At 36.6% G+C, this 25,111-nt stretch overlaps 1 protein-coding gene across 15 annotated transcripts in view; it reads right to left on the reverse strand.

The window, feature by feature from the left end:
* Positions 1–25,111, reverse strand: part of tor (tyrosine protein kinase receptor torso) — a 435,792-nt gene that overhangs the window by 7,443 nt on the left and 403,238 nt on the right. For 13 of the 15 annotated variants that reach the window (XM_067775610.1, XM_067775611.1, XM_067775605.1 and 10 more), the window contains 2 exons: positions 14,903–15,040; positions 2,561–2,704 (listed from right to left, as the gene is read on the reverse strand). The exons of 1 other annotated variant lie outside the window; for it this stretch is intronic. In XM_067775610.1, coding sequence (XP_067631711.1) covers positions 2,561–2,704; positions 14,903–15,040 — 282 coding nt within the window. The remainder of the gene's footprint in view (positions 1–2,560; positions 2,705–14,902; positions 15,041–25,111) is intronic. One more of the 15 variants, XM_067775614.1, reaches the window with a different exon arrangement.

Consider the following 25,111-nt stretch of genomic DNA (forward strand, 5'->3'; position numbering starts at 1 on the left):
ACCATTTCAGAGCTATTGCGATTCAAAACATTGATTGGGATCACGGATCGTATAACACGATACGACCAAAGACAGTAAACGACGACTCAGATTTTTGGAAACACGATTTTTAGATAGCCAGACAGAGGTTCGGAAGGTGGATCTTTTACTCCTTCTTAAATACACCAAAGACGAATGTGCCGCAAACCCGCACTCACTGGCGCCACTCACAGCGGACAAAAATCTCTCTGAGCGGAAGTGTTGGAAATTCCCACGCACTCACTCTTAACCTCACCTTATCTTCCTCAGCCGCACAAAAATGTTTCCATGTGACTCTCTACGACCTGTGAATTCCACGCTTGTAGAAGGTCTAAAAAGGGACTGAAATTTCAAATGAATAAACTCATGACAATTTTGAAAAGAGTTAAAAGATACCTCTTAAAGTTGAATTCTATTATAATAGTCAAAGGTTAACTGTTAAAAGTTGACTTTTGATATGAAAGTCGAAAAAATAACGTTTAAATTACGTTACGATTCCTGGAGGCAACCGTATTTTCACCCACCTACATTTGTAAACAGTGAGGCATTATGCGGTAACCAAGCGAAAAGGCCTAGAATTCATATCGAGCATCCGCAAAAGTGTTTAGTGTAAATAGGTTTGAAATGCATAAAGCAAAGAGAATTTTAAATTAGACCAAATGAATTAATTTCACGAAATATTAAAGAATGGAAGTAAAAAAAAGTAACGAAGGCTAAGTTCCGGTGTAACCGAACATTACATACTCAGCTGAGAGCTTTGGAGACAAAATAAGGGAAAACCAACATGTAGGAAAATGAACCTAGGGTAACCCTGGAATGTGTTTGTATGACATGGGTATCAAATGGAAGGTATTAAAGAGCATTTTAAAAGGGAGTGGGCATAGTTCTATAGGTGGACGCCATTTCGGAATATCGCCATAAAGGTGGACCAGGGGTGACTCTAGAATGTGTTTGTACGATATGGGTATCAAATTAAAGGTATTAATGAGGGTTTTAAAAGGGAGTGGCCCTTAGTTGTATATGTGAATGCGTTTTCGAATTATCGACAAAAATGTGGTTCAGGCTGACCCAGAACATCATCTGTCGGGTACCGCTAATTTGTTTATATATGTAATACCACGAACAGTACGAGTATTCCTGCCAAGATTCCAAGGGCTTTTGATTTCGCCCTGCAGAACTTTTTCACTTTCTTCTACTTAATATGGTAGGTGTCACACCCATTTTACAAAGTTTTTTCTAAACTTATATTTTGCGTCAATAAACCAAACCAATTACCATGTTTCATCCCTTTTTTCGTATTTGGTATAGAATTATGGCATTTTTTTCATTTTTCGTAATTTTCGATATCGAAAAAGTGGGCGTGGTCATAGTCGGATTTCGGCCATTTTGTATGCCAAGATAAAGTGGGTTCAGATAAATACGTGAACTAAGTTTAGTAAAAATATATCGATTTTTGCACAAGTTATCGTGTTAACGGCCGAGCGGAAGGACAGACGGTCGACTGTGTATAAAAACTGGGCGTGGCTGCAAACCGATTTCGTCCATTTTCACAGAAAACAGTTATCGTCATAGAATCTATGCCCCTACCAAATTTCACAAGGATTGGTAAAGTTTTGTTCGACTTATGGCATTAAAAGTATTCTAGACAAATTAAATGAAAATGGGCGGAGCCACGCCCATTTTGAAATTTTCTTTTATTTTTGTATTTTGTTGCACCATATCATTACTGAAGTTGAATTTTGACATAATTGTTGACATAAAATTTTACAAATTCTCTATTCTGCGTCACAAGGTCAACACACCTACCAAGTTTGATCGCTTTATCCGTCTTTGGTAATGAATTATCGCATTTTTTCGGTTTTTCAAAATTTTAGATATCGAAAAAGTGGGCGTGATTATAATCCGATATCGTTCATTTTAAATAGCGATCTGAGATGAGTGCCAGGAACCTACATACCAAATTTCATCAAGATACCTCAAAATTTACTCAAGTTATCGTGTAAACGGACAGACGGACGGACGTACATGGCTCAATCAAATTTTTTTTTTTGATACTGATGATTTTGATATATGGAAGTCTATATCTATCTCGATTCCTTTATACCTGTACAACCAACCGTTATCCAATCAAAGTCAATATACTCTGTGTGCAAAGCACGCTGAGTATAATAATCACATAACCTCAGCAACAAATTTTCTCTAAAGGAGATGAGGAAAACAAAATTTGAATAGCTTTAGAGCTCAAAAGAACATTAACGACATACACATGAACATTCGGACGGTCAAATAAGTAAATAAAAAGAAAAAAATAAAAGATTTCGGGTCTTTTGAAGATCGGTTAAAAAAAACTGCTACGCGACCTTTGCAACAAAAGATTAAATTTGAAATGCGCGCAATTGCAATCTTTTTTCGGTCAACTTTAGTAACTACACAATTAGATAGCACATACAAACATACATTCGTCTCAATATTTGTTCAAAATGGAATTTTCATTAATTAAGTTGCTTTTTTGTTTTGTTTGTGTAAATATGTAAATACTTACCACTCCATATTTGGCACGCCCATAACATTTTCAATTTTACGCTCTGGCTCATCAGCCAAAAATTCGTCAAGAATTTTAATAATTTCAGTAAAAGAAGGACGCTCACCAGGATTCACATTCCAACAAGCATACATGAGGTTATAGCTTTTATAAGAAAATAAAAAAAAACCAAATGTTATTGAAATTTGATAAATAAAAGCACTACGAAAATTTGTTTCACTGGAATTCATGGTGCAAGTTGAATTAAGTAAACAAAGAATGGAAATTAAGTGACTTTTTGTTGTAAAAGAAAATGCTGTCAATGGCAGTAGGTTGGTCTACCAAACAAAAATTGAAATCTGTGTGTGTGAATGAGTACAATATGAGTGTGTGTGTGTTAAATGTGCACGTGTGTGTGAGAGTGCAATTGAATATTGTGTTCGGTGTTCATAAGTATTTCAATGATGGGTATATCTAAGAAATTAATTACATATACATATATGGGTATTTCCATGTTTAAAGGCTGCGCAGCGATTAAGCTCTGTTTGAATGTATTTTGCTTAAAAATTTTCCTTTTTCTATACAGCGAAGTTTTGAAAAAAAATCGATATTTTTACTTGTAAATTTTTTTTTAAGTATGCCCAAATTTTCTTAATTTTTCTTTTTGTAAACATGCAATTGTTTTCTCCCCCAGTTCTTTAAATAAATTTGTTTAGAGCCTCATACTCACACTTTTACACTTAACATACAAGAATGAAATTTAAGTTAACTTCGTATGCGCCGATACGCAAATCTTATAGTGAGTGTAACATTTGAAGTCGTACAAGATCATATTTTTGCCGATATTAGCATCACTATGCTGTTAGTAAATAATCACAATAACAAAAACAGCAAGCAGCGATACTTATGTACAAGGCAACGAAGAATATTCCATACACATAACTAGCAGCTTAAAGCAGAGAGATTATTTCACATATTCACATACATACATATATTAAGAGCAGAAGTTGTTATTCACACATACACACGAAAATGGCTAGAAAAAAAGCATAAACTACAGTTATACATACATGTATATAGCTAAATAACCAAGCATGAGATACAACTGTTATAGAATACTAATACGGGAAAAGTCTAGACTACAGCTGGATTCGATTCGATTTTTTGAAAAATCGATTTCTTTTGAGAATCGATTAAATCGAATCGAAGGGAGTTAATTGCTGCTTAATTGGTTACACGGTTTTCACCGTTCGACACTTTCTGGCACTAGGTCGCAAATTAAGGGGTACCACTGGTTCTGCACTTGGTCCTCCTTGGGAGTGGGATCATTAACTAGTGTATTTCATACTGAAATATCATTAATTTTTTGCTTTTTTAAATTAGTTTATAGCAGTAGTAGAGAAACAAACTTCAGGTACCAGATAGCATGCACAATTTTTGTTTAGGATATTCCATTTTGTACGCAGATCTATAAAGCTCACATCGTACCACTTCTAATGTAAGGATTGGAATCATGAACCGTGTCGAAAGAAAATGGGATGGCCCAGTGTACGAGAGAAAAGTCCTGGCGACGATTTATGATGCTCGCCGTGATGCCAACCGCTACGTCATGTTGTGGGAATGCACGAAGACGCTCTGGCACAGATAGTATACCTATCGGCACCCGTATTTGGAAGCGGACGAAGGGGGAGACCTCCAGTAAGAATACTCCATCTCCCTTGGTGTCGGTTATGCTGAAACAGGGATGCTGGCGTGATTTTTCTTGCAACGCCTCACCGTCTAGGTGTTTGTGCGCTAATCGAAGTCACCAACACAATGGCGCATAGTCATGGTGTATTGTTCTAAATAAGGTCGAAACTATTTTATTTTGACTATGAATATGAGACAGTGAAGGTAAATTTTATAAAAATTACAATAAATATATTTTTTGGCCATTTTGTTTAATCAATGTTAAATTGTCCCTATAATAACTGTAAGATTATCAAAACTGCGAACGCTAAAAAAATCGACGAATTCTAGAAAAAAAACGATTCCTCGAAAAAAGATCGATTAAAAATCTAATCGAAATCCAGCTGTAGTATAGACCTTAGGAGAAATATGCGAACGAGTCAAGAAAGAGTATAAAAACAGCGCAAGCTGAGGAATAACTAATCAGTTTGATTTAAACACGGTATTAGTTGCGAAGTGAAGTATAAGTGTGAAGTCCTACTCCCAAAGTAGTCTAATAAAGTCCATTTTGCAATACTGAATATTGGAGTTATATATTCTACAGTTCAGCGATTTGAACGTTAGCAGAAGGTGTCAGGAATTTACCAAAAATTCGTTAGAATATTTTTATTGGTGAATTCCATAAGGTCGCAAAAGTTCACTTGACGTTATGACAACTTCAACACCATTAAAAGGGCTTTCTAAATCAATAGGCCTAGACGAGATAGCTATGTCGGTGCTAAAGCACTTTTGGCATAAGGGTATCAGCTACCTAATGCATGTCTTCTACTTGTCGTTTTAGCCTTTGTCATTCCAGAATAATGAATAAGGGCAAGGATAATACCACTACCAAACCTTGGAAGCCCAGCTAACGATGGTGAGTCGTATCTACCGATATCATTCCTTGACACTTGACTTATAAGAAGCTTTGACTGTGTTAAAATATCGCGCACTAAACCAAGAGGGATAAGGAAATATATCCATAAGCACTGAGATGATAATACGGCGAAATTATTCTGACGGAACTTATAACGGGCCCTATGATGTTTATTTCTTTTTTTTTTAAATAGGTCATTGACCCAGTCTATATATTTCCAGGATTATATTTTCTAGCAGATTGTAAATATGGGTTATTGCTTAGTCTTAGTTTAATTAAAAAAAAAAAAAAAATTTTTTTGTAAAAATTTGTTTTTCGGATTTTAAAAATAATAGCTGGACGACTATGACATATACTGGAAAAGCAACATATAAATTGGCAAACTTTTTAAAAAAATACAACATTAACATAGCATTCAAAACATCGAACAATCTAGGGCGAGCCCTAAGAACTAACACTAACTCAGAGGATGCGTTTAGCAGCCACGGCGTATACGAGCATACCTGCGGATGCCAACATAGTTACATAGGACAAACAGAACGGCAAATAAGAACGAGGTTCAGAGAACATATTAGAGATTACAACATAAAAATACGGAATCTAAACATTATACCCGAGTCTAACTTCGCGAATCACATGGTCGAGAATGAATGTACCCCAGCAAACATCAATAAAACAGTCAGAGTTCTTCACATACAAGCAAAAGGCCGACGTCTCAACGTACTCGAAGACATGGAAATCTACAAACAGAAAACATTCGACGGTAGAATAATAAACGAAGAGATAAACACAATTTCTGACACAATATTCGAGCCTTTAAAACTTGTTTACAAGAAACAAAGTAATGACATAGGTACAACAGACAAACACACAGCAACAAATAAACACAAAACAATTAACACACCAAAACAACAAACCCACAAAGAAGATCAATCGACTAAAATTACGAATTTTTAACTGCCCCAGTCAGCCACACAAATCGATCAGTAAAAACCACACTCGGTTCTGAATGAACACACAGCACATACACATAACTAAATATACAAAGCATCAATTTTGACAATACGTGCTTATGTACCTACGAACTATAAATACAAGACAAACGAAAACAACAGATCAGAACGAAAATCGACACTGATGATGGCACAACGCAGAAACCGGTTTGTCTCAAAACCGAATTGGCAAGGGATGACGGAAAATCGTTCCAATATACATCATTTATCCACCCTGTCGGAAAATCAACACAACAAAATAAGTCATAAATAAAAATCACGTATGCTAACCCAGCAGCTATTTTATGATTTAGCACAATTTCCCCACTCAAAACAAATTTTTTTCCTGACTTAGCAATATGTTTCCCCATCACTTCTCACCTTTAATGATTGAAATATAACACTAAAGCTATATACATGATTCACAAAAAATATTACTTATTTGTCAAACTATTTCTAACAGATCTTATCTGAACTCTTTTGCCGGATGGTGCGCAGACAATAATTTATTTTTAAATTCAAATAAATGCTTTGTTGTGTCCAAAAAGACAACTTCCACATACTTTATCTACAAACTAAATACTCAGTCTCTTAATAGTTGTTAAGAGAGTTAAGACTTGGGTGTAATTTTTGACTCCAACTCTCTTTTTCTAGTCACATTGACTTCGTTGTTTCAAAATTTGTTGCAATGGTTGGGTTCAGTAGACGCAATACCAGTGGTCATATGTGGTCTTAAATATTGCTCAATAATATGGAATCCTTTCTATGAACCTAACTCCAATTAAATTGAGAAGGTTCAAACATTTTTTACAAAAATTGTTATACGTATGCTTAACTGGCCAGACGGCCCCTTTGCATGACAGAAGAACTTTTATCTCACTAATGCTTGCCTATAATGTAATAAACTTTAGCACGAATTGCTCCGATTTATCTAATTTGTTCATTCCATATATTGCACTGCGTGATCTTCGGCATAATAGATTATTTGTCGAAATAACCATATATAATATATAATACTCCTATATTGCTAATAGAAAATGCTCGCAATAGTGTGACAAGAAAAAATTTAAATTTAGGTACATTCGATTCATGATTCAATCACAAGAGGTTTGCTCGACAGACACATTTTTTGACAATTGCAGCCATTTTGCTCCCGAATCGAATTGACATTCGTTAACTGTGTTGTTTGTTTTTCGAAAAATATTAGTAGTAGAAATAGGAAGCAATCAGTTTACAAATATCCGCTAAGTACTGAACTGCATAATTCTTTAGAACATTTTTTTAATTTTCTGATGAATTTATTTACTATGCCGTGATCTATTAGTGTGGCTGACCATAGGTTTTATGAAAAGTACGGACACCAAGGAATCGCGCACTTTCGGAAACCTATTAACATGCGAAACCTAAACCAAATAAAATGTCATCGTTCAACGTCAAAAATTCGACTAGTAAACCGATTCGCATAAAAATGTCATTTGTAATTGAGCACGTTAACTTATTCATTCCGTATGTTCGGAAAATACGTCTCCATTTAAGAATTTGTGGAATCGTTTTACTTTTGGAATATTATGTATATACTTATTTGGAATATTCGGACCTCGTGAGATAGTATCAAATGAACGTATTCCGAATATTCTAAATTAACGATTTATCCGAAGCGCTTCCACTTAATACTGAATGGGAAAGAGCTTTCCGAAATATTAGAATAAAAAGGTGAATACGAACTGTGTAGAAGGGCCGCCCAAAAGCTTAACTCTTCTGTCAAAGTCAATGTAGGAATATAAAGTTCTAAGACAATAAGTCATTTTCTTTTATTTTTGTTTTTGTCAGTTCATTGCGGCTGCTGAGTATGGGGTGATACCATGTCGGCTGCCCGTTCAAAATCGTGCTATCTCAAAATATTTTTCAAAAATTTCCCAAATCTGGATTTGTCACAAAACCCCCCTATATTAAAGTTAGATTGAAGAACACTTCATCTCGGAATGCTTTTCATTAACTCCCACTTATGACAAAATGCATTGAACTTATGCTCATATAGGGAGTTTTTGGGATAATGCATTTTTGAATAAAATCCTGACGTACGGCATTCTTAAAATAATTTCTGAAAAAATGACCAAACCAACATAACTTTATCAATTCACGAAATATTTAGTTGAAAATGAATTATTTCCCCAAAAACTTATGGCATTTACAAATTTATTATCACTACTAATATACTACCAAAAATACTTTTCTACTACAATTTTCACTGAAGGGGATTGAATTATTCCCCGTTTTCCTTACTTCGTAAAAGCAACCCGTCCAGTTTTTTTAATTTGGGAGTGTCAAAGATCTGTCATCATTGGAGAACAAACCTCTAGTAATTGAATCATGCATTCGATTATTGAATACAAAAACAAAAACGTTCAAACAGCAATATATCGGCACCCTGATGTTTGGGAATGTACCTAGCCTTTTGCAGCAATATAGGAGTATTACATATATGGAAATAACTCATAAAACGAAGTATGCTATAAATGAACCTATAACTAGGACTATAGATCTAGCAAATCGATTCAGTAGTGTCATTAATTTTAATAACAGCTTATCTATATACGTTTAAGCTTGAATTGTTTTCTATTTTTAACTAGTCTGTAAGAAAGCATGTAGTTATCGAGATGTAAGAATTGAAGTAGATTATGGTCAGCGCAAAGCATTTATCAAACACCAAAGGCATGTCCTAATTGGGTGAATCCAAATTCAAGGGGTTGTGTTGCGCAACCCTCTCAAGGGGTTGCCAGCGTAATATATAGCTTCTCCAGCCCAATTGCAAACCTCACCTACCCGTGGTGAATCCTTTTTCTTTGACAGCCGAGGCTCTGGTGACCCCAAGTTGCGGAAAAATTGTTTATTAAAAAAAATTATTTAATTTTTAAATAATATTTAATTTTTAAATAGTTTTATTTTCGCACTTTGAAAAAGATCAAACAAAAAAAAATAATAATAAAAATATGGCGAAAAAAAGAAAACCAATGAAGATATTGCAAAAATATTGCTTACAGAAAAAGAGAAAATAGAATATTTATAGAATGTACTAAAAAATAAAAAACACGCACCTTAATGTCACTTAAATAATAATTATACTCAGTTGAGCAGAGCTCACAGAGTATATTAACTTTGATTGGATAACGGTTGGTTGTACAGGTATAAAGGAATCGAGATAGATATAGACTTCCATATATCAAAATCATCAGGATCGAAAAAAAATTTGATTGAGCCATGTCCGTCCGTCCGTCCGTCTGCCCGTTTACACGATAACTTGAGTAAATTTTGAGGTATCTTGATGAAATTTGGTATGTAGGTTCCTGAGCACTCATCTCAGATCGCTATTTAAAATGAACAATATCGGACTATAACCACGCCCACTTTTTCGATATCGAAAATTTCGAAAAACCGAAAAAGTGCGATAATTCATTACCAAAGACGGATAAAGCGATGAAACTTGGTAGGTGAGTTGAACTGATAATGCAGAATAGAAAATTGGTAAAATTTTGGACAATGGGCGTGGCACCGCCCACTTTTAGAAGAAGGTAATTTAAAACTTTTGCAAGCTGTAATTTGGCAGTCGTTGAAGACATCATGATGAAATTTGGCAGGAACGTTACTCCTATTACTATATGCACGCTTAATAAAAATTAGCGCAATCGAAGAACGACCACTCCAACTTTTAAAAAAAATTTTTTTCAAAGTCAAATTTTAACAAAAAATTTAATATCTTTGCAGTATATAAGTAAATTATGTCAACATTCAACTCCAGTAATGACATGGTGCAACAAAATGCAAAAATAAAAGAAAATTTCAAAATGGGCGTGGCTCCGCCTTTTTTCATTTAATTTGTCTAGGATACTTTTAATGACATAAGTCGAACAAAAATTTACCAATCCTTGTGAAATTCGGTAGGGGCTTAGATTCTGGGACAATAACTTATTTCTGTGAAAAAGGGCGAAATCGGTTGAAGCCACGCCCAGTTTTTATACACAGTCGACCGTCTGTCCTTCCGCTCGGCCGTTAACATGATAACTTGAGCAAAAATCGATATATCTTTACTAAACTCAGTTCACGTACTTATCTAAACTCACTTTGTATTGGTATAAAAAATGGCTGAATTCCGACTATGACCACGCCCACTTTTTCCATATCGAAAATTACCAAAAACAAAAAAAATGGCATAATTCTATACCAAATACGAAAAAAGGGATGAAACATGGTATTTGGATTAGTTTATTGACGCAAAATGTAACTTTAGAAAGAAACTTTGTAAAATGGGTGTGACACCTACCATATTAAGTAGAATGAAATGAAAAAGTTCTGCAGGGCGAAATAAAAAACCCTTGAAATCTTGGCAGGAATACTGTTCGTGGTATTATATATATAAATAAATTACCGGTATCCAATAGATGATGTTCTGGGTCACCCTGGTCCACATTTTGGTCGATATCTGGAAAACGCCTTCACATATACAACTACCACCACTCCGTTTTAAAAGCCTCATTAATACCTTTAATTTGATACCCATATCGTACAAACACATTCTAGAGTCACCCCTGGTCCACCCTTATGGCGATATCTCGAAAAGGCGTCAACCTATAGAACTAAGCTCCACGCCCTTTTGAAATACTCATTAACACCTTTCGTTTGATACCCATATTGTACAAACGCATTCTATAGTCACCCCTGATCCACCTTTATGGCGATATCTCGAAAAGGCGTCCACCTATAAAACTAAGGCCCACTCCCTTTTAAAATGCTCATTAACCCCTTTCATTTGATACCCATATCGTACAAACAAATTCTAGGGTCACCCCTGGTCCAACTTTATGGCGATATCTCGAAACGGCGTCCACCTCTGGAACTAAGGATCACTCCCTTTTAAAATAATCATTAACACCTTTCGTTTGATACCCATATTGTACAAACACATTCTAGAGTCACCCCTGGTCCACCTTTATGGCGATATCTCGAAAAGGCGTCCACCTATAGAACTAAGGCCCACTCCCTTTTAAAATAATCATTAACACCTTTCGTTTGATACCCATATTGTACAAACGCATTCTAGAGTCACCCCTGGTCCACCTTTATGCCGATATCTCGAAAAGGCGGCCACCTATACAACTACCACCAATCCCTTTTAAAACCCTCATTAATACCTTTAATTTGATACCCATATCGTACAAACACATCCTAGAGTCACCCCTGGTCCACCTTTATGGCAATATAGCGAAAAGGCGTCCACCTATAGAACTAAGACCCACACCCTTTTAAAATACTCATTAACACCTTTCGTTTGATACCCATATTGTACAAACGCATCCTAGAGTCACCCCTGCCCCACCTTTATTGCGATATCTCGAAAAGGCGTCCACCTATAGAACTAAGCCCCACTGCCTTTTAAAATAATCGTTAACACCTTTCGTTTGATACCCATATTGTACAAACGCATTCTAGAGTCACCCCTGGTCCACCTTTATGGCGATATCTCGAAAAGGCGTCCACCTATAGAACTAAGGCCCACTCCCTTTTAAAATAATCATTAACACCTTTTGTTTGATACCCATATTGTACAAACGCATTATAGAGTCACCCCTGGTCCACCTTTATGGCGATATCTCGAAAAGGCGTCCACCTATAGAACTAAGCCCCACGCCCTTTTAAAATACTCATTAACACCTTTCGTTTGATACCCATATTGTACAAACGCATTCTAGAGTCACCCCTGGTCCACCTTTATGCCGATATCTCGAAAAGGCGACCACCAATACAACTACCACCACTCCCTTTTATAACCCTCATTAATACCTTTAATTTGATACCCATATCGTACAAACGCATTCTAGAGTCACCCCTGGTCCACCTTTATGGCGATATCCCTAAATGGCGTCCACCTATAGAACTATGGCCGACTACCTCATAAAATACTCTTTAATACCTTTCATTTGATACACATGTCATACAAACACATTCCAGGATTACCCTCGGTTCATTTTCCTACATGGTTATTTTCCCTTATGGTTGTCACCATAGCTCTCAACTGAGTATGTAATGTTCGGTTACACCCGAACTTAACCTTCCTTACTTGTTTTTATTTTGTAACTAAAATTACAAAAACAATACAAATTGTTTCGACACTCGCGTGGTGCCTTCTTCAGTTCTTTATGTCAACCAACCATTGCCCATCAGATGACAAATAAAGCCTAGCAATAACACCACCGGCCACCGTGATGTGATGGTAGCGTGCTCCGCCTACCACACCGTATGCCCTGGGTTGACACCCCGGGAAAAACAACATCAAAATTTTAGAAATAAGATTTTTCAATTAGAAGACAATTTTTCTAAGCAGGGTCACCCCTCGGCAGTGTTTGGCAAGCGCTCCGGGTGTATTTCTGCCATGAAAAGCTCTCAGTGAAAACTCATCTGCCTTGCAGATGCCGTTCGGAGTCGGCATAAAACATGTAGGTGCCGTCCGGCCAATTTGTAGGGAAAATCAAGAGGAGCACGACGCAAATTGGAAGAGAAGCTCGGCCTTAGATCTCTTCGGAGGTTATCGCGCCTTCCATTTATTTATTTATTTATAACAATAAACAAATAATTTCTAATATAATAACATCATACAGTACAAAAACGAGCAATAAGAGAATGCGCATTAGCAACGCAACAACAATAAAAAGTAAAACAGTAAATTTAATGCAAGGCTGAAAAAAGACTAGAGTTCAATGGGCCACTATCACGAATAACTGCAATATTTTTATTAACATAGATGCGTAGTGATTCTGAAATATTTAATTTATTTATATTGGATTCTGATACAATTAATTTACAGTCCTATTCACTTAATGCATGCTTGTTCAATAAAGCGTGCTCCGCGATTCCACTCCTTGGATCAATATTTTTGATGTATTTGAGATGTTCATTCATCCTAATTCGCACAGTGCGACTCGATTGGCCTATATATTTCGCGCTTCATACCGTTCCATCGTCATTCATTTGTGAGCACGTCACTAAATAAACCTCCGGTTTATCCAAACTGTCACACTTGTCCTTCGTCGATTTAAGCAACGATTTCAATTTAGATTTATTTTTAGGCGCAACGTTTCGTTTACTTTATTAAACAATCTTTTAATATGTTTGAAGTAATCCGTATCATAAGTTATGCTACAAAAAACTTGTTCATCTTTTTTATCCACTGTATCGAAAAACGAGCTGCATTCTCTTTTTTCTTTTATGTTTTTTGATTAGCTGTATGATGCTGTTAGGGGAGTAGCCATTACATTCAGCTATGTTTATTATTTTCTCTCTCTTAAATGCGATTTCATTGAGCGGTACATTTACAAGACGATGAGTCATGGAATTAAAAGCTGCTAACTGCTAACTTAGGTTATTCAATGGGGATGAAATGCTCAGTCGATGAAGGTTTTCGATAAATATCGAACTCGATAACTCCATCAGTACCATGTATTAGTTTTAAATCAAGAAAAGGCAGCTCATTATTTGCCTCAGATTCATATGTGAACTGAATTTTACAATTTATTGAATTGAATAAGTCAAGCGTGCTATTGATTTTGTCTTTTTCAATAATTAATACACAATCATCGACATAGCGATAGTATACCCGTGGGAACAATGAGCTCTGAATTAATTGTTCTTCGATAGTATTCATAAATAAATTGCATAAAAAGGGGCTTATATTTAACCCCATTGGTAAGCCATCGATTTGCTTGTAGAATACACTTCTGAATTGGAAAAAGGATTAATTAACGCATAAAACTGTTAGATCAAATAAAGCACTGGAGACCAAATGTGTAGTGCGTCCAAGGCCCCTCTTTTTGTAATTTTAGTTATACAAAAATAAAAATTATTATTTAAGTGACATTAAGGTGTGTGTTTTTTATTTTTTTATTTTTTAGTATAAAATAAATAAAAGAATATTTATAGTTTTTCAAAACATTTTTCAATTCTTAAATTTTTCGAATTAAAAGAAATCAATGAAAATACATACTTTTACAAATCGATCAAGATGTGTTGTCGCTATATGGGTTAGTATAATTTTTCGGTTCTCTTTCTCCTGCTACGGTAGATTTCTAAATCACAAACCAATTCACACGTGAAACTACACTGTGGCCACCACAGCATTATTAGCACGCGCCCCTACGATTTATACCTTAAGCATCCCGGACTAAACGCATTTTTTGCAGGGTATTACCAAACACCTCCCCTATAGCGAGTGTCGATTGCAGTAGATAGTCGACCACTGAGCGATACAAATTATGTTATATACATCGAAAAGTTGAAAAAATAGCAAAATCTGTCTTGTACAAGATAACTGTTTATAATGGTCCAAAGATTTGCGATTAATTTGTATAATAATCATATATATAATTTCTAATTGCCGTTTTTACGTACGGGTCCGTTTTTCGCTCTTATAAATAAAGTTTTGGTTGCACACAAATAAATCTATTTGTTCTATGGCACTATTGTGAATATTTGCACTGCATTACCGGCAGTCGTTACCATACGCTAGATGACAGCGCAAGCTGTAAGTTTTAACTGATTGATAGAACAGCTGATTTCTGTTGATATTTGATAAGAGACTTTTATATTGGTTGCGCAAGATGCGCACGGGTACGGCTCGTAATATTAAATGCAAAAAATGGAATCGGCAAATAGTCGATTATATTCCGATCGACACTAGCAATAGGGAGGAAATATTTTTGCTACATTTTCATTGACTTATGTATATATGTATGTACATACAATTCAGTCCCACAGTTGTTTGGTTTCTCCATGCGATAGCCATTCTTTAGTAAATGCAATAGCCGATTCATTGGTATCATGGGATATGGTGTACCTCCGAGCGTCACAATTTCGTAAAGTAAAATGCCATAAGACCAACTGTTGAATGTGTTCATATTTTCGTTGTTGTACAACAGTAAATAGACGTCAAGTGGTAAAATGTTGTTGTTATTTTTATTTTAGTATTATTTTGATGTAGTTATTTGTTTTCGTTGGCATTGTGGTTTTTATCACGTAAAACATGCATGAAAATATAAGAGAAAATACATACATATATGGATTAATGTAAATATATAAAGATTTTTTTGTTCATTCATATATATAAATAGGTGTGCCAAGTAAAATGCATGGACAGCTGCCGTTAATATATGCAAACATTTTTTTGTCATTTAATTTAATTTGTTAATGTAAACGATTAAGAATTTATTTTATAATGCGTTTTATTAAGGTAGTACTTATCGATTGAATAGCTAAAGTTCGAGGCACTTTATAAAAAGTAATAAAGAAACTGAAGGAAGTGCTCTCGCCGGACCGACCAATTAGCCTCAGCTCGTTTCTCCTAAAGGTAATAGAAACAATTTTAGATCCACACGTTAGGGAGGTCAACCAAAACAAACTGTTTCTGCGTCGAACTCAATTTGCCTATCACCTAGGAAAATTCACAACTACGGCACAGCATAACCTCACGGGAAAATTTTACTTGCTTTTAAGTCTAAAATTGTAGCCATCTGTGCTTTTATTGACATCTCAAGCTATAGAGCAAGCTATGATTGGCAAGGAAAAAAGCCAGTGATCATTCACTGCATCTTATCCATGGCAAAGATATAAAATATCAATCCTGATCTGGCAGGGACAACAGAGTCAATTATGGCCTCTAGGGGATACCTTCAAGGGGTTATACTCTGTCCTCTCTTGTCTCAATGGTTTGAGACTCAAGGGTATGTAGATGACTTAGTAACCAATATCACAGTGCTGCAGGCGAAAACATTCGCATACAACAAGCCCAGCACATAATAGGAAGGTGGTGTAATAAGAAGAGAATTGTCTATCGACCCTAACAAAACAGTCCTAGTGCGATTTATCAGGAGAAGAAAACTATACATACCAAAACAATCGCTAAATCCGATTCTCAATGGAAGCAAAATATCTAGGGTTTATGCTGGACAGAAAACCTTCCGTGGAATACTCATCTAGATCGGTGGTGCCCAACGCCGACAGGTAGGTAGGTTGAACTGGCCGGTCCATGAGGACCTCACATAGACTGATTGAGTCCGTAGTGTTACCAGAAGTTTGTTTTAACGACCAAACTGAAAACCCCTATCAAAAACCAGGACCTATGTGCCCAACGCCGACAGAGTTCCCAAAAAAACAAAAAACCCAACCGAATTTATCGAATGCGCCACTGATCTAGATGCAAACTCAAATAAAGTAACAATAGCTTTCTTCGCCGGCCCAGCGGGTTAGGGGGTCAGAATACCTCTGTCGTAAAACGCGACTAAAATACCAGATTCAAGGGGCTGTGTAGCACAACCCTTTCAGGTTGCCAGCGCAATATATAGCTTCTCCAAACCCAATTGTCAACTTCACCTATCCGAGGCGAATCCTGTTTCACTAACAGACGAGGCTCTGGTTCCATGAGGAGCTTGGGGGTGGGGAGAGAGGGATGGCCTGAAGATTTAATGTGGCCATATAAATCGTTCCCGAGATGGTCGGGCTAGCACCTTAATGGTGCTGTGTTACCGGATCTGTATCCGGCAAAGGACCATCACATCGATAACACTCCCCAAAGCCTTCGGGGAGTAACCTTATCGCTACAACAACAACAACAACAAGCTTTCTTTGCCAGCATCCGACTCTATGGAAAAACATACGGGCTATATCCCAAAATTGTATACTGGACATTTAATACTGTTATGAAGCCAATAGCCACATATGCTACCTTATTATATGTATACTACGTAAAGAACTGCAATAACAAAACTAAGCAAAATGCATCGACAGGTTTGTATTTACATAACGGGTGCTATGAGAACTTTTACCGCTGATTCACTTAGTCCCTTAGTGGAAATACCTAATAGGGCCTATTTGATAGGAAAAGAGGCAACTTCAAAATATTTCTGAGCTAAAGAACGGAAACATGACACAGCATATGAAAGTAATAAGAAAGCCCATAGAAAACTTCGGGTTGAAACTTTGTGATACAGTTTTTCCTACGCTCAGAGTTTTACGAAATGTCGAGGTGCCCATTGTAGAGAGAAATCTTTGGGAAGCAAGGAATACAAAAGGGATCCATACGATATGTCTAAAAAAAATTGTCGAAACACAAAAGGCCGAATCGTTAAAAACCTCTTTATAGAGAAATCTTTTTTTATCGAATTAAAAAATGTTGACCGAAATTCGTGCGAATTTGACACATCATTCATTACATTGTTTCGACATTTTTTTCTTCGGCATTTTATTTTTCGATATCGAAGTTTGGTGATGGAAAAACGAGAACTGGTAACTAAGGCCGGCCTTTAAGAAATCGTTAACAATGGGATGCTATCCTACCAATTTTTTAAGTAGAAATCCATGCAATAGAAGTTTGAGGTAGAGAATGCACGAAAAGGATTATTCTCGAGGAGTAACCTCATTATGTCAGACAGCCATATAGCTTTACGTGCCTTGCAGTCTTACAGAACTACTTCTAAACTAGCGGATGAATGCATTGGGATTCTAAATGATCTGGGAGATAAAAAGAATGTTATGTTAGGATGGGTTCCCGGTCAACAAGGACATGAAGATAACGTACTGCCAAACTATCCGGCCATGCAGGGTGCTAAAGCGGCATTCTATAGTCCAGAGTCCTTCTAGAGAAGCCAAAAGTTACTGCAAAACAAAGCAGTTTAGACAATACTGGATTGAATGCCAAGGGCAAAAGAAGGGGAAATTGTTCATACTCCCAGTAGCGAGAGTACCAGCTCATTAATATAAGCAAATAGGATCTACGGACTTTATTTGGGTACTATACGTGAAACTGTAGTGTACAATATAACCTATATGTGCTAAATCTATCCGATACGTAAAACTCTCGTCTTTGTGAGCTGAAGGATGAAACGCCGCTTCAATTTGCTTGCAAATGCGTCGATTTGGCAAGGCAGGGACTCTCCCATATAGGTGACGTGGTTCTTAATTCCTTCGTGATATGGAGTAAAAAGCGTAAAGAGGTACTTAAATACATTAAAAGCCTCCACATACAGTAATAGGGTAAATGGGCAAGCACAAAAGATCTTAAAAAAATAATAATAATAACAATAATATTAACTTGAGCTCTAATGTGACTCAAGCCCAAATGTTTATTACGTATTTTGGAGCTGTAAAAGTGGAACTTCACGTAGGGTATTTCTTTTAAAACTTTGTAATCGTATTGATTTTCACAAAGTTATTTCTTCAGAAATGAATCGGTGGTGAAGTGGTTAAATATATAGAGAAAGGCTGTCCAGTTACTGGCAACGAAAGATCAAGGCCATATATTGCACATACTAACTTCATTGCTTTAATTAATCTAATAACTTTAAACGAGCAATTCTTGTTTGTTTATATAGCCGAACGATCTCGGGAACGGCTCAACCGATTTAAATGAAATTTGGCACAGAGATAATGTATCACCTTCTAAGACTTTCTACCTAGGTGTTGCCACTCAGAATGTTTAACAGGGTTGCCACCTATTCGAAATTAAAAAAAAATATTGCATGAGATATGCCAATATGTGTATCAAACGAAAGGTATTTCACTCCGCATTTGAGTAGGGTTGCCATTTAGGGTTGCCACCTATTCGAAATTAAAAAAAATTGCATGAGATATGCCGATATGGGTATAAAACGAAAGGTATTTCACCCCGCATTACAATAGGAACATTATTGAGTAGGGTTGCCATTTAGGGTTGCCACCTATTCGAAATAAAAAAATCACGAGATATGCCGATATGGGTATCAAACGAAAGGTATTTCACTCCGCATTACAATAGGGACATTTTTGAGTAGGGTTACCAATTAGGGTTGCCACCTATTCGAAATTAAAAAAAATTGCATGAGATATGCCGATATGGGCATCAAACGAAAGGTATTTCACTCCGCATTACAATAGGGACATTTTTGAGTAGGGTTGCCATTTAGGGTTGCCATCGATTCGAAATTAAAAAAATATTGCATGAGATATGCCGATATGGGTATCAAACGAAAGGTATTTCACTCCGCATTACAATAGGGACATTTTTGAGTAGGGTTGCCACCTATTCGAAAAAAAAATTGCATGAGATATGCCGATATGGGTATCAAACGAAAGGTATTTCACTCCGCATTACAATAGGGACATTTTTGAGTAGGGTTGCCACCTATTCGAAAAAAAAAATTTGCATGAGATATGCCGATATGGGTATCAAACGAAAGGTATTTCACTCCGCATTACAATAGGGACATTTTTGAGTAGGGTTGCCATTTAGGGTTGCCATCGATTCGAAATTAAAAAAATATTGCATGAGATATGCCGATATGGGTATCAAACGAAAGGTATTTCACTCCGCATTACAATAGGGACATTTTTGAGTAGGGTTGCCACCTATTCGAAAAAAAAAATTGCATGAGATATGCCGATATGGGTATCAAACGAAAGGTATTTCACTCCGCATTACAATAGGGACATTTTTGAGTAGGGTTGCCATTTAGTGTTGGGGTAGTTAGATGAAATAGTACTCTACTCATATTCTATTAAAGCTTTAAAGGAGAACATCAAAGTTAAAAATCTTCGTAAAAAAATCTTACACATCATTCGACTTAATTTTGTAAATTGCATACACGCTAATAAAATTGAAATGCAATATCAAGGCACAGTGGCAAATTCTAGCAAAATATATTTAAATGCATATTTTTGTCAAATATGAAATGAATAATTGCAATTTCTCACAGATTACTATTAGCAAGATTTCTCACCGTAGCATAAAGATAACTCACCAAGGTAATTTTCTACCGTTGAACACTAGAGGCATATGTTCAATTTTAAAACGACATTTAACCATTTAACTACTTACCAACAGATGGCGCTTAGGGAAGTAAATTGACATTTAATTAAACTAAAGTAGTCATTCGTGAAATTTTAAAGTTTTTGGAATGTAATAAAATTGTGAGTCTTTCATAGTGTTTAACTAAAAGATGTTTGAAATTAATAATTCGGCGCATGAATATACTCGACCTAAATAACTTAGTTATCGATTGTCATAACAATCTCTTATACTATAGGCTGGAATTACCCATTTCAAATTTTTTATTCCAGTACATTTTGCGGTTAGAGTTTGATATGTTTTTGAAATCTATTTTTAAGGAAATCAAATATTGGTAAGTAAAAATATATAATATACTAGAAGACCCGGCAGACGTTGTCCTGCCCTAACTTTGGCCTATCAGCATACATTTTAATAAGCTTTTTCCGTCTGACTCTGCCCTCCCCCCCTCTTCACTTTTTCCTAATCCTTTTATTCACTCCTTCCTCCGTCTTTTTCGCTTCATCTATCTCCACCTTCGTCTCATTTTATCTCTTTCTCAATCTCCTTCTCTCTTTTCTCTTTTCTCTTCTCTCAATTCCTTCTCATTCTTCTGCATCCCTTATTGCCTGTCCCAGAGGGTGGTATATATTTTATTCCAACCCCAGTCCCACTCCGAGTCTCAGTCCCAGTCCTAGTCCTAATCCCAGTCCCAGTCCGTCTCTGGTATACTTTCCAGAAAAAAGCATCGTAAATATTAATATAGGCAAATTTATATACGAAATTTCAGGCAAATCGAATAGGACGTATGTAAATAGGTATGTGGGTATTATTAATTCTTGCCTGTATTTCGGCTTCGCATGCATATTTATCAGTTTTGCCAGGTTGATGCGACTAAATCGAATATCACAATGAACTTTAGAGCTCTCAGCAACAGCTTTCATTTGATATTCATAATACACACACATTCTAGGGGTATCCGGGTCCATGTTTTGGCCTATATCTCGAGACCCTAGTCACTCAGCGGTGTAAAACTTACTCTGTATTACAGCGCACATCAACAGCATCAATTTGATACCCATAATATAAAAACACATTCTAGGTGTATTCGGGTCCATGTTTTGGCCTATATCTCGAGACCGTAGTCACCCAGCGGTGTAAAACTCACTATGTACTAAAGTATACATCAACAGATACCCATAATGTAAAAACACATTCTAGGTGTATCCGGGTCCACGTTTTGGCCTATATCTCGTTCTTTTCAGCTGTGTAAATGGCGGCCGCCGTGGTGTGATGGTAGCGTGCTCCGCCTACCACACATCAACAGCATCAATTTGATACCCATAATATAAAAACACATTCTAGGTGTATTCGGGTCCATGTTTTGGCCTATATCTCGAGACCGTAGTCACCCAGCGGTGTAAAACTCACTATGTACTAAAGTATACATCAACAGATACCCATAATGTAAAAACACATTCTAGGTGTATCCGGGTCCACGTTTTGGCCTATATCTCGAGACACTAGCCTCTCAGTTGTATGAAAATTGTCCTGTACTATAGCACTCATCAACAGTTTTCATTTGATACCCATATTGTATAAACACATCTAGGGGTACCCGGGTTCACGTTTTATGCTATATCTCGAGACCCTAGCCTCCAAGTTGTATGAAAATTGTCCTGTACTATAGCACTCATCAACAGTTTTCATTTGATATCCATATTGTATATACACATTCTAGGGGTACCCGGGTCCACGTTTTGGGCTATATGTCGAGACCCTAGGCACCCAGGAGTATGAAAATTATTCTGTACTATAGCACTCATCAACAGCTTTCATTTGATATCCATATTGTATAAACACATTCTAGGGGTACCCGGGTCCTCGTTTTGATCTCAAGACCCTATGCTCGTAGCGAAAAAAAAGGTAGACGTTGGCTGATTCTCAGACCTACCCAATATGCTCACAAAATTTGATGATAATCGGTTCAGCCGTTTCGGAGGAGTTAAGCCTCTAACACCGTGACAGTAGAATTTTATATACCTATTGAATTTTTTCTAAAAAAAAAATCATAGCTCAAAAATGGCTAAACTCTCCTTGCTGTATCTTTCCTAAACATTTCATGGCAATCTTTCTATCCGTTCTCGAGTTATGGAGTGACAATCAAAATGTACACTTCTTTTTATATATATAGATATAGCTTTTTATTTTTCACACTTCACTATAATATCAAAACGAAATGCAGATATTCGTAGCTTTTGAAATTCGGCTTAAAAATTGCACATGGAACAACTAAATACTCTCCTGAATTAAAATAAATGTCTTAGTACCCCTGGCCCGGGGATAATACCCCATTCTCCCCCCGTCTCGACGTTGTTTAATTAAACACCAACTAACTACACGGAAGTACCACCTGAAAATATGAGTACCGGTGCGTATACGTAACATTTTATTAATACATATAAACATTTAAAAAAATTGCAATAAAATAATATTGCGACTATAAACTGAGATATAACATATCCTATATTTCAAGTTAGATCAAACTACACACGGAGTATAAAACAAATTCAAAATCGGTTCGGTAGTTTAGGAGTCCATCGCGGTTAAACATAGTGACACGTGATTTTTATATATAAAGATGTGCATATAAAAAAAGGAGAGTTTGATTAATGATGACATTTAGAACAAAGTAAGTTATGCTGCATACTCGAAGATTGCCGAGCAAAGCTCGGTCGCCCAGGTACTTTAATTAATACAGCAACTTAAACAATCGAAGGCACCTCTCTAATTTATATGTATTTCGAAATGTTTGTGACTTTTTCAACAACTTAAATTAAATCTCTGAACTGTAAACCGCTTAATTAACCCTTACACTAATAGGAGTATGTGGGTCCGTTCTTGCAAAAAATTTTCCCAATTAAACTTTATGGTACGCATGAATAGCTTTCAACACAAAGTTTCAAATGGCCTTAAATTCAGTAATCTGCATAAAGAGTTTGAGGATTTTAACGTTTTTTTCAGCTGTGTAAATGGCGGCCGCCGTGGTGTGATGGTAGCGTGCTCCGCCTACCACACAAGATCAAAATTTTAGAAAAAAGTTGTTTCAATTAGAAGAAAGTTTTTCTAAGAGTGATCGCCCTTCGGCAGTGTTTAGCATGCACTCCGAGCGTATTCCTGTCAAGGAAAACTTCTCAGAGAAAACTTATCTGCCTTGCAGATGCCGTTCGGAGTGGGAGTAGGTCCCGTCCCGCCAATTTATAGGAAAAACTAAAAGGGACACGACGCAAATTGGAAGAGAAGCTGGGCCTAAAATCTCTTCTGAGGCTATCGCGCCTTACATTTATTTATTTTTAAATTGCGTGACGTAAGAAAAGATTTGAAAAGAAGGTAGTTAAATGTATGCAAATATTATTTAGCGCCTCAACCAAGGTTACAACATGACATCCAACTAATTTAGTTGAAACAAATTTAACTTCATTTTTCGCATTAACTACCATACAAATGTGTTACCGCCAGACAATGAGGAATCTCGCATTTAATTTTTGAAATTTCATCGTTTAGGTTTTTTTCTCCAGCATACATACATAACTATGCACGTATACAGCTCCTAGTTATTTTTTTTTATTTCTTCTCCAATATGAATAGAAAACTTAGATGATGTAAATGTGTTTACATAAAAAAACCTAGCCGCTGGTAGTTAAGAAAAATGTTTGCTTTAAAACCTGACGTTTGCACTTCCACTTCTAGGATTTAACTTACAACATAAGTAGCTAAAAAGAAAATTTTAAGAAGTATTTAGGTTTTTATTGAAGAAACCCATATTTTGTTGAAATGTTAATAAATATTTACACATTGCAAATTGTAATACATACATGCAAGCTCGAATGCTTAAGAGTTGATTTACAACAAACTTATGTGGCAATGAACAGGTCAAGAGCAATATATGATTACCCTACAAGAAAACTTAGAAGATGTTTGAGAGAGTAAATTTTGATAGCTGCGTTCGTTGGCATGATAACTTGGACATAAATTGTAATGTTTCAATAAAATTTGTACACGAATTTATTCGTGTGCCGGTGGGTATGGCTAGAACTAAATTACGTGGTGGTACACGGCGTATGAGCGACATTTAAGTATATTGAACTAAATCCCGGTTTTCAGTACAAGTTCAACTCTGTTTGTCAGTTAAACTACGCTTAAACTTAATAATAAATAGATAAATGTAAGGCGCGATAACCTCCGAAGAGATCTAAGGCCGAGCTTCTCTTCCAATTTGCGTCGTGCTCCTCTTGATTTTTCCCTACAAATTGGCCGGACGGGACCTACATGTTTTATGCCGACTCCGAACGGCATCTGCAAGGCAGATGAGTTTTCACTGAGAGCTTTTCATGGCAGAAATACAATCGAAGCGCTTGCCAGACACTGCCGAGGGGCGACCCCGCTTAGAAAAACTTTCTTCTAATTGAAAAATCTTATTTCTAAAATTTTGATGTTGCTTTGCCCGGGAGTTGAACCCAGGGCATACGGTGTGATAGGCGGAGCACGCTACCATCACACCACGGTGGCCGCCACGCTTAAACTTATTCTGCAGTTTTTCAGTATACTTTAACTGAAGTTTACGCTGAGCTTAAGCGGCCGATCTGTCAGGGTTAAACTCTAGTTAACCTATAGGTGATTTACGTTCGTTCGAAATGCCTTCGAATATACCCAACAGGCATTTGGGCTTGAGCACTATTAGAGCTAATGTTGATAAATACTTACTTACTTACTTAATTGGCGCTTAACCGTCTAAACGGTTATGGCCATCCAACAAGGCGCGCCAGTCGCTCCTTCGCTCCGCCAACCGGCGCCAATTGGTCACACCAAGGGAGTTTAAATCGTTTTCCACCTGGTCCTTCTAACGGAGTGGGGGCCGCCCTCTACCTCTGCTTCCATAGGCGGGTTCCGATAGAAACACTTTCTTGGCCGGAGCATCATCTTTCATTCGCATAACATGGCCTAGCCAGCGCAGCCGCTGCGTTTTAATTCGCTGGACTATGTTGATATCTGCGTATAGCTCGTACAGCTCATCATTAAATCTTCTTCGGTACTCGCCATCGCCAGCGCGTAGAGGTCCATAAATCTTTCGAAGAACTTTTCTCTCGAACACTCCC

The sequence above is a fragment of the Eurosta solidaginis genome, chromosome 3 (assembly GCF_040869045.1).
Source record: "Eurosta solidaginis isolate ZX-2024a chromosome 3, ASM4086904v1, whole genome shotgun sequence".
Lineage (NCBI taxonomy): Eukaryota > Metazoa > Arthropoda > Insecta > Diptera > Tephritidae > Eurosta > Eurosta solidaginis.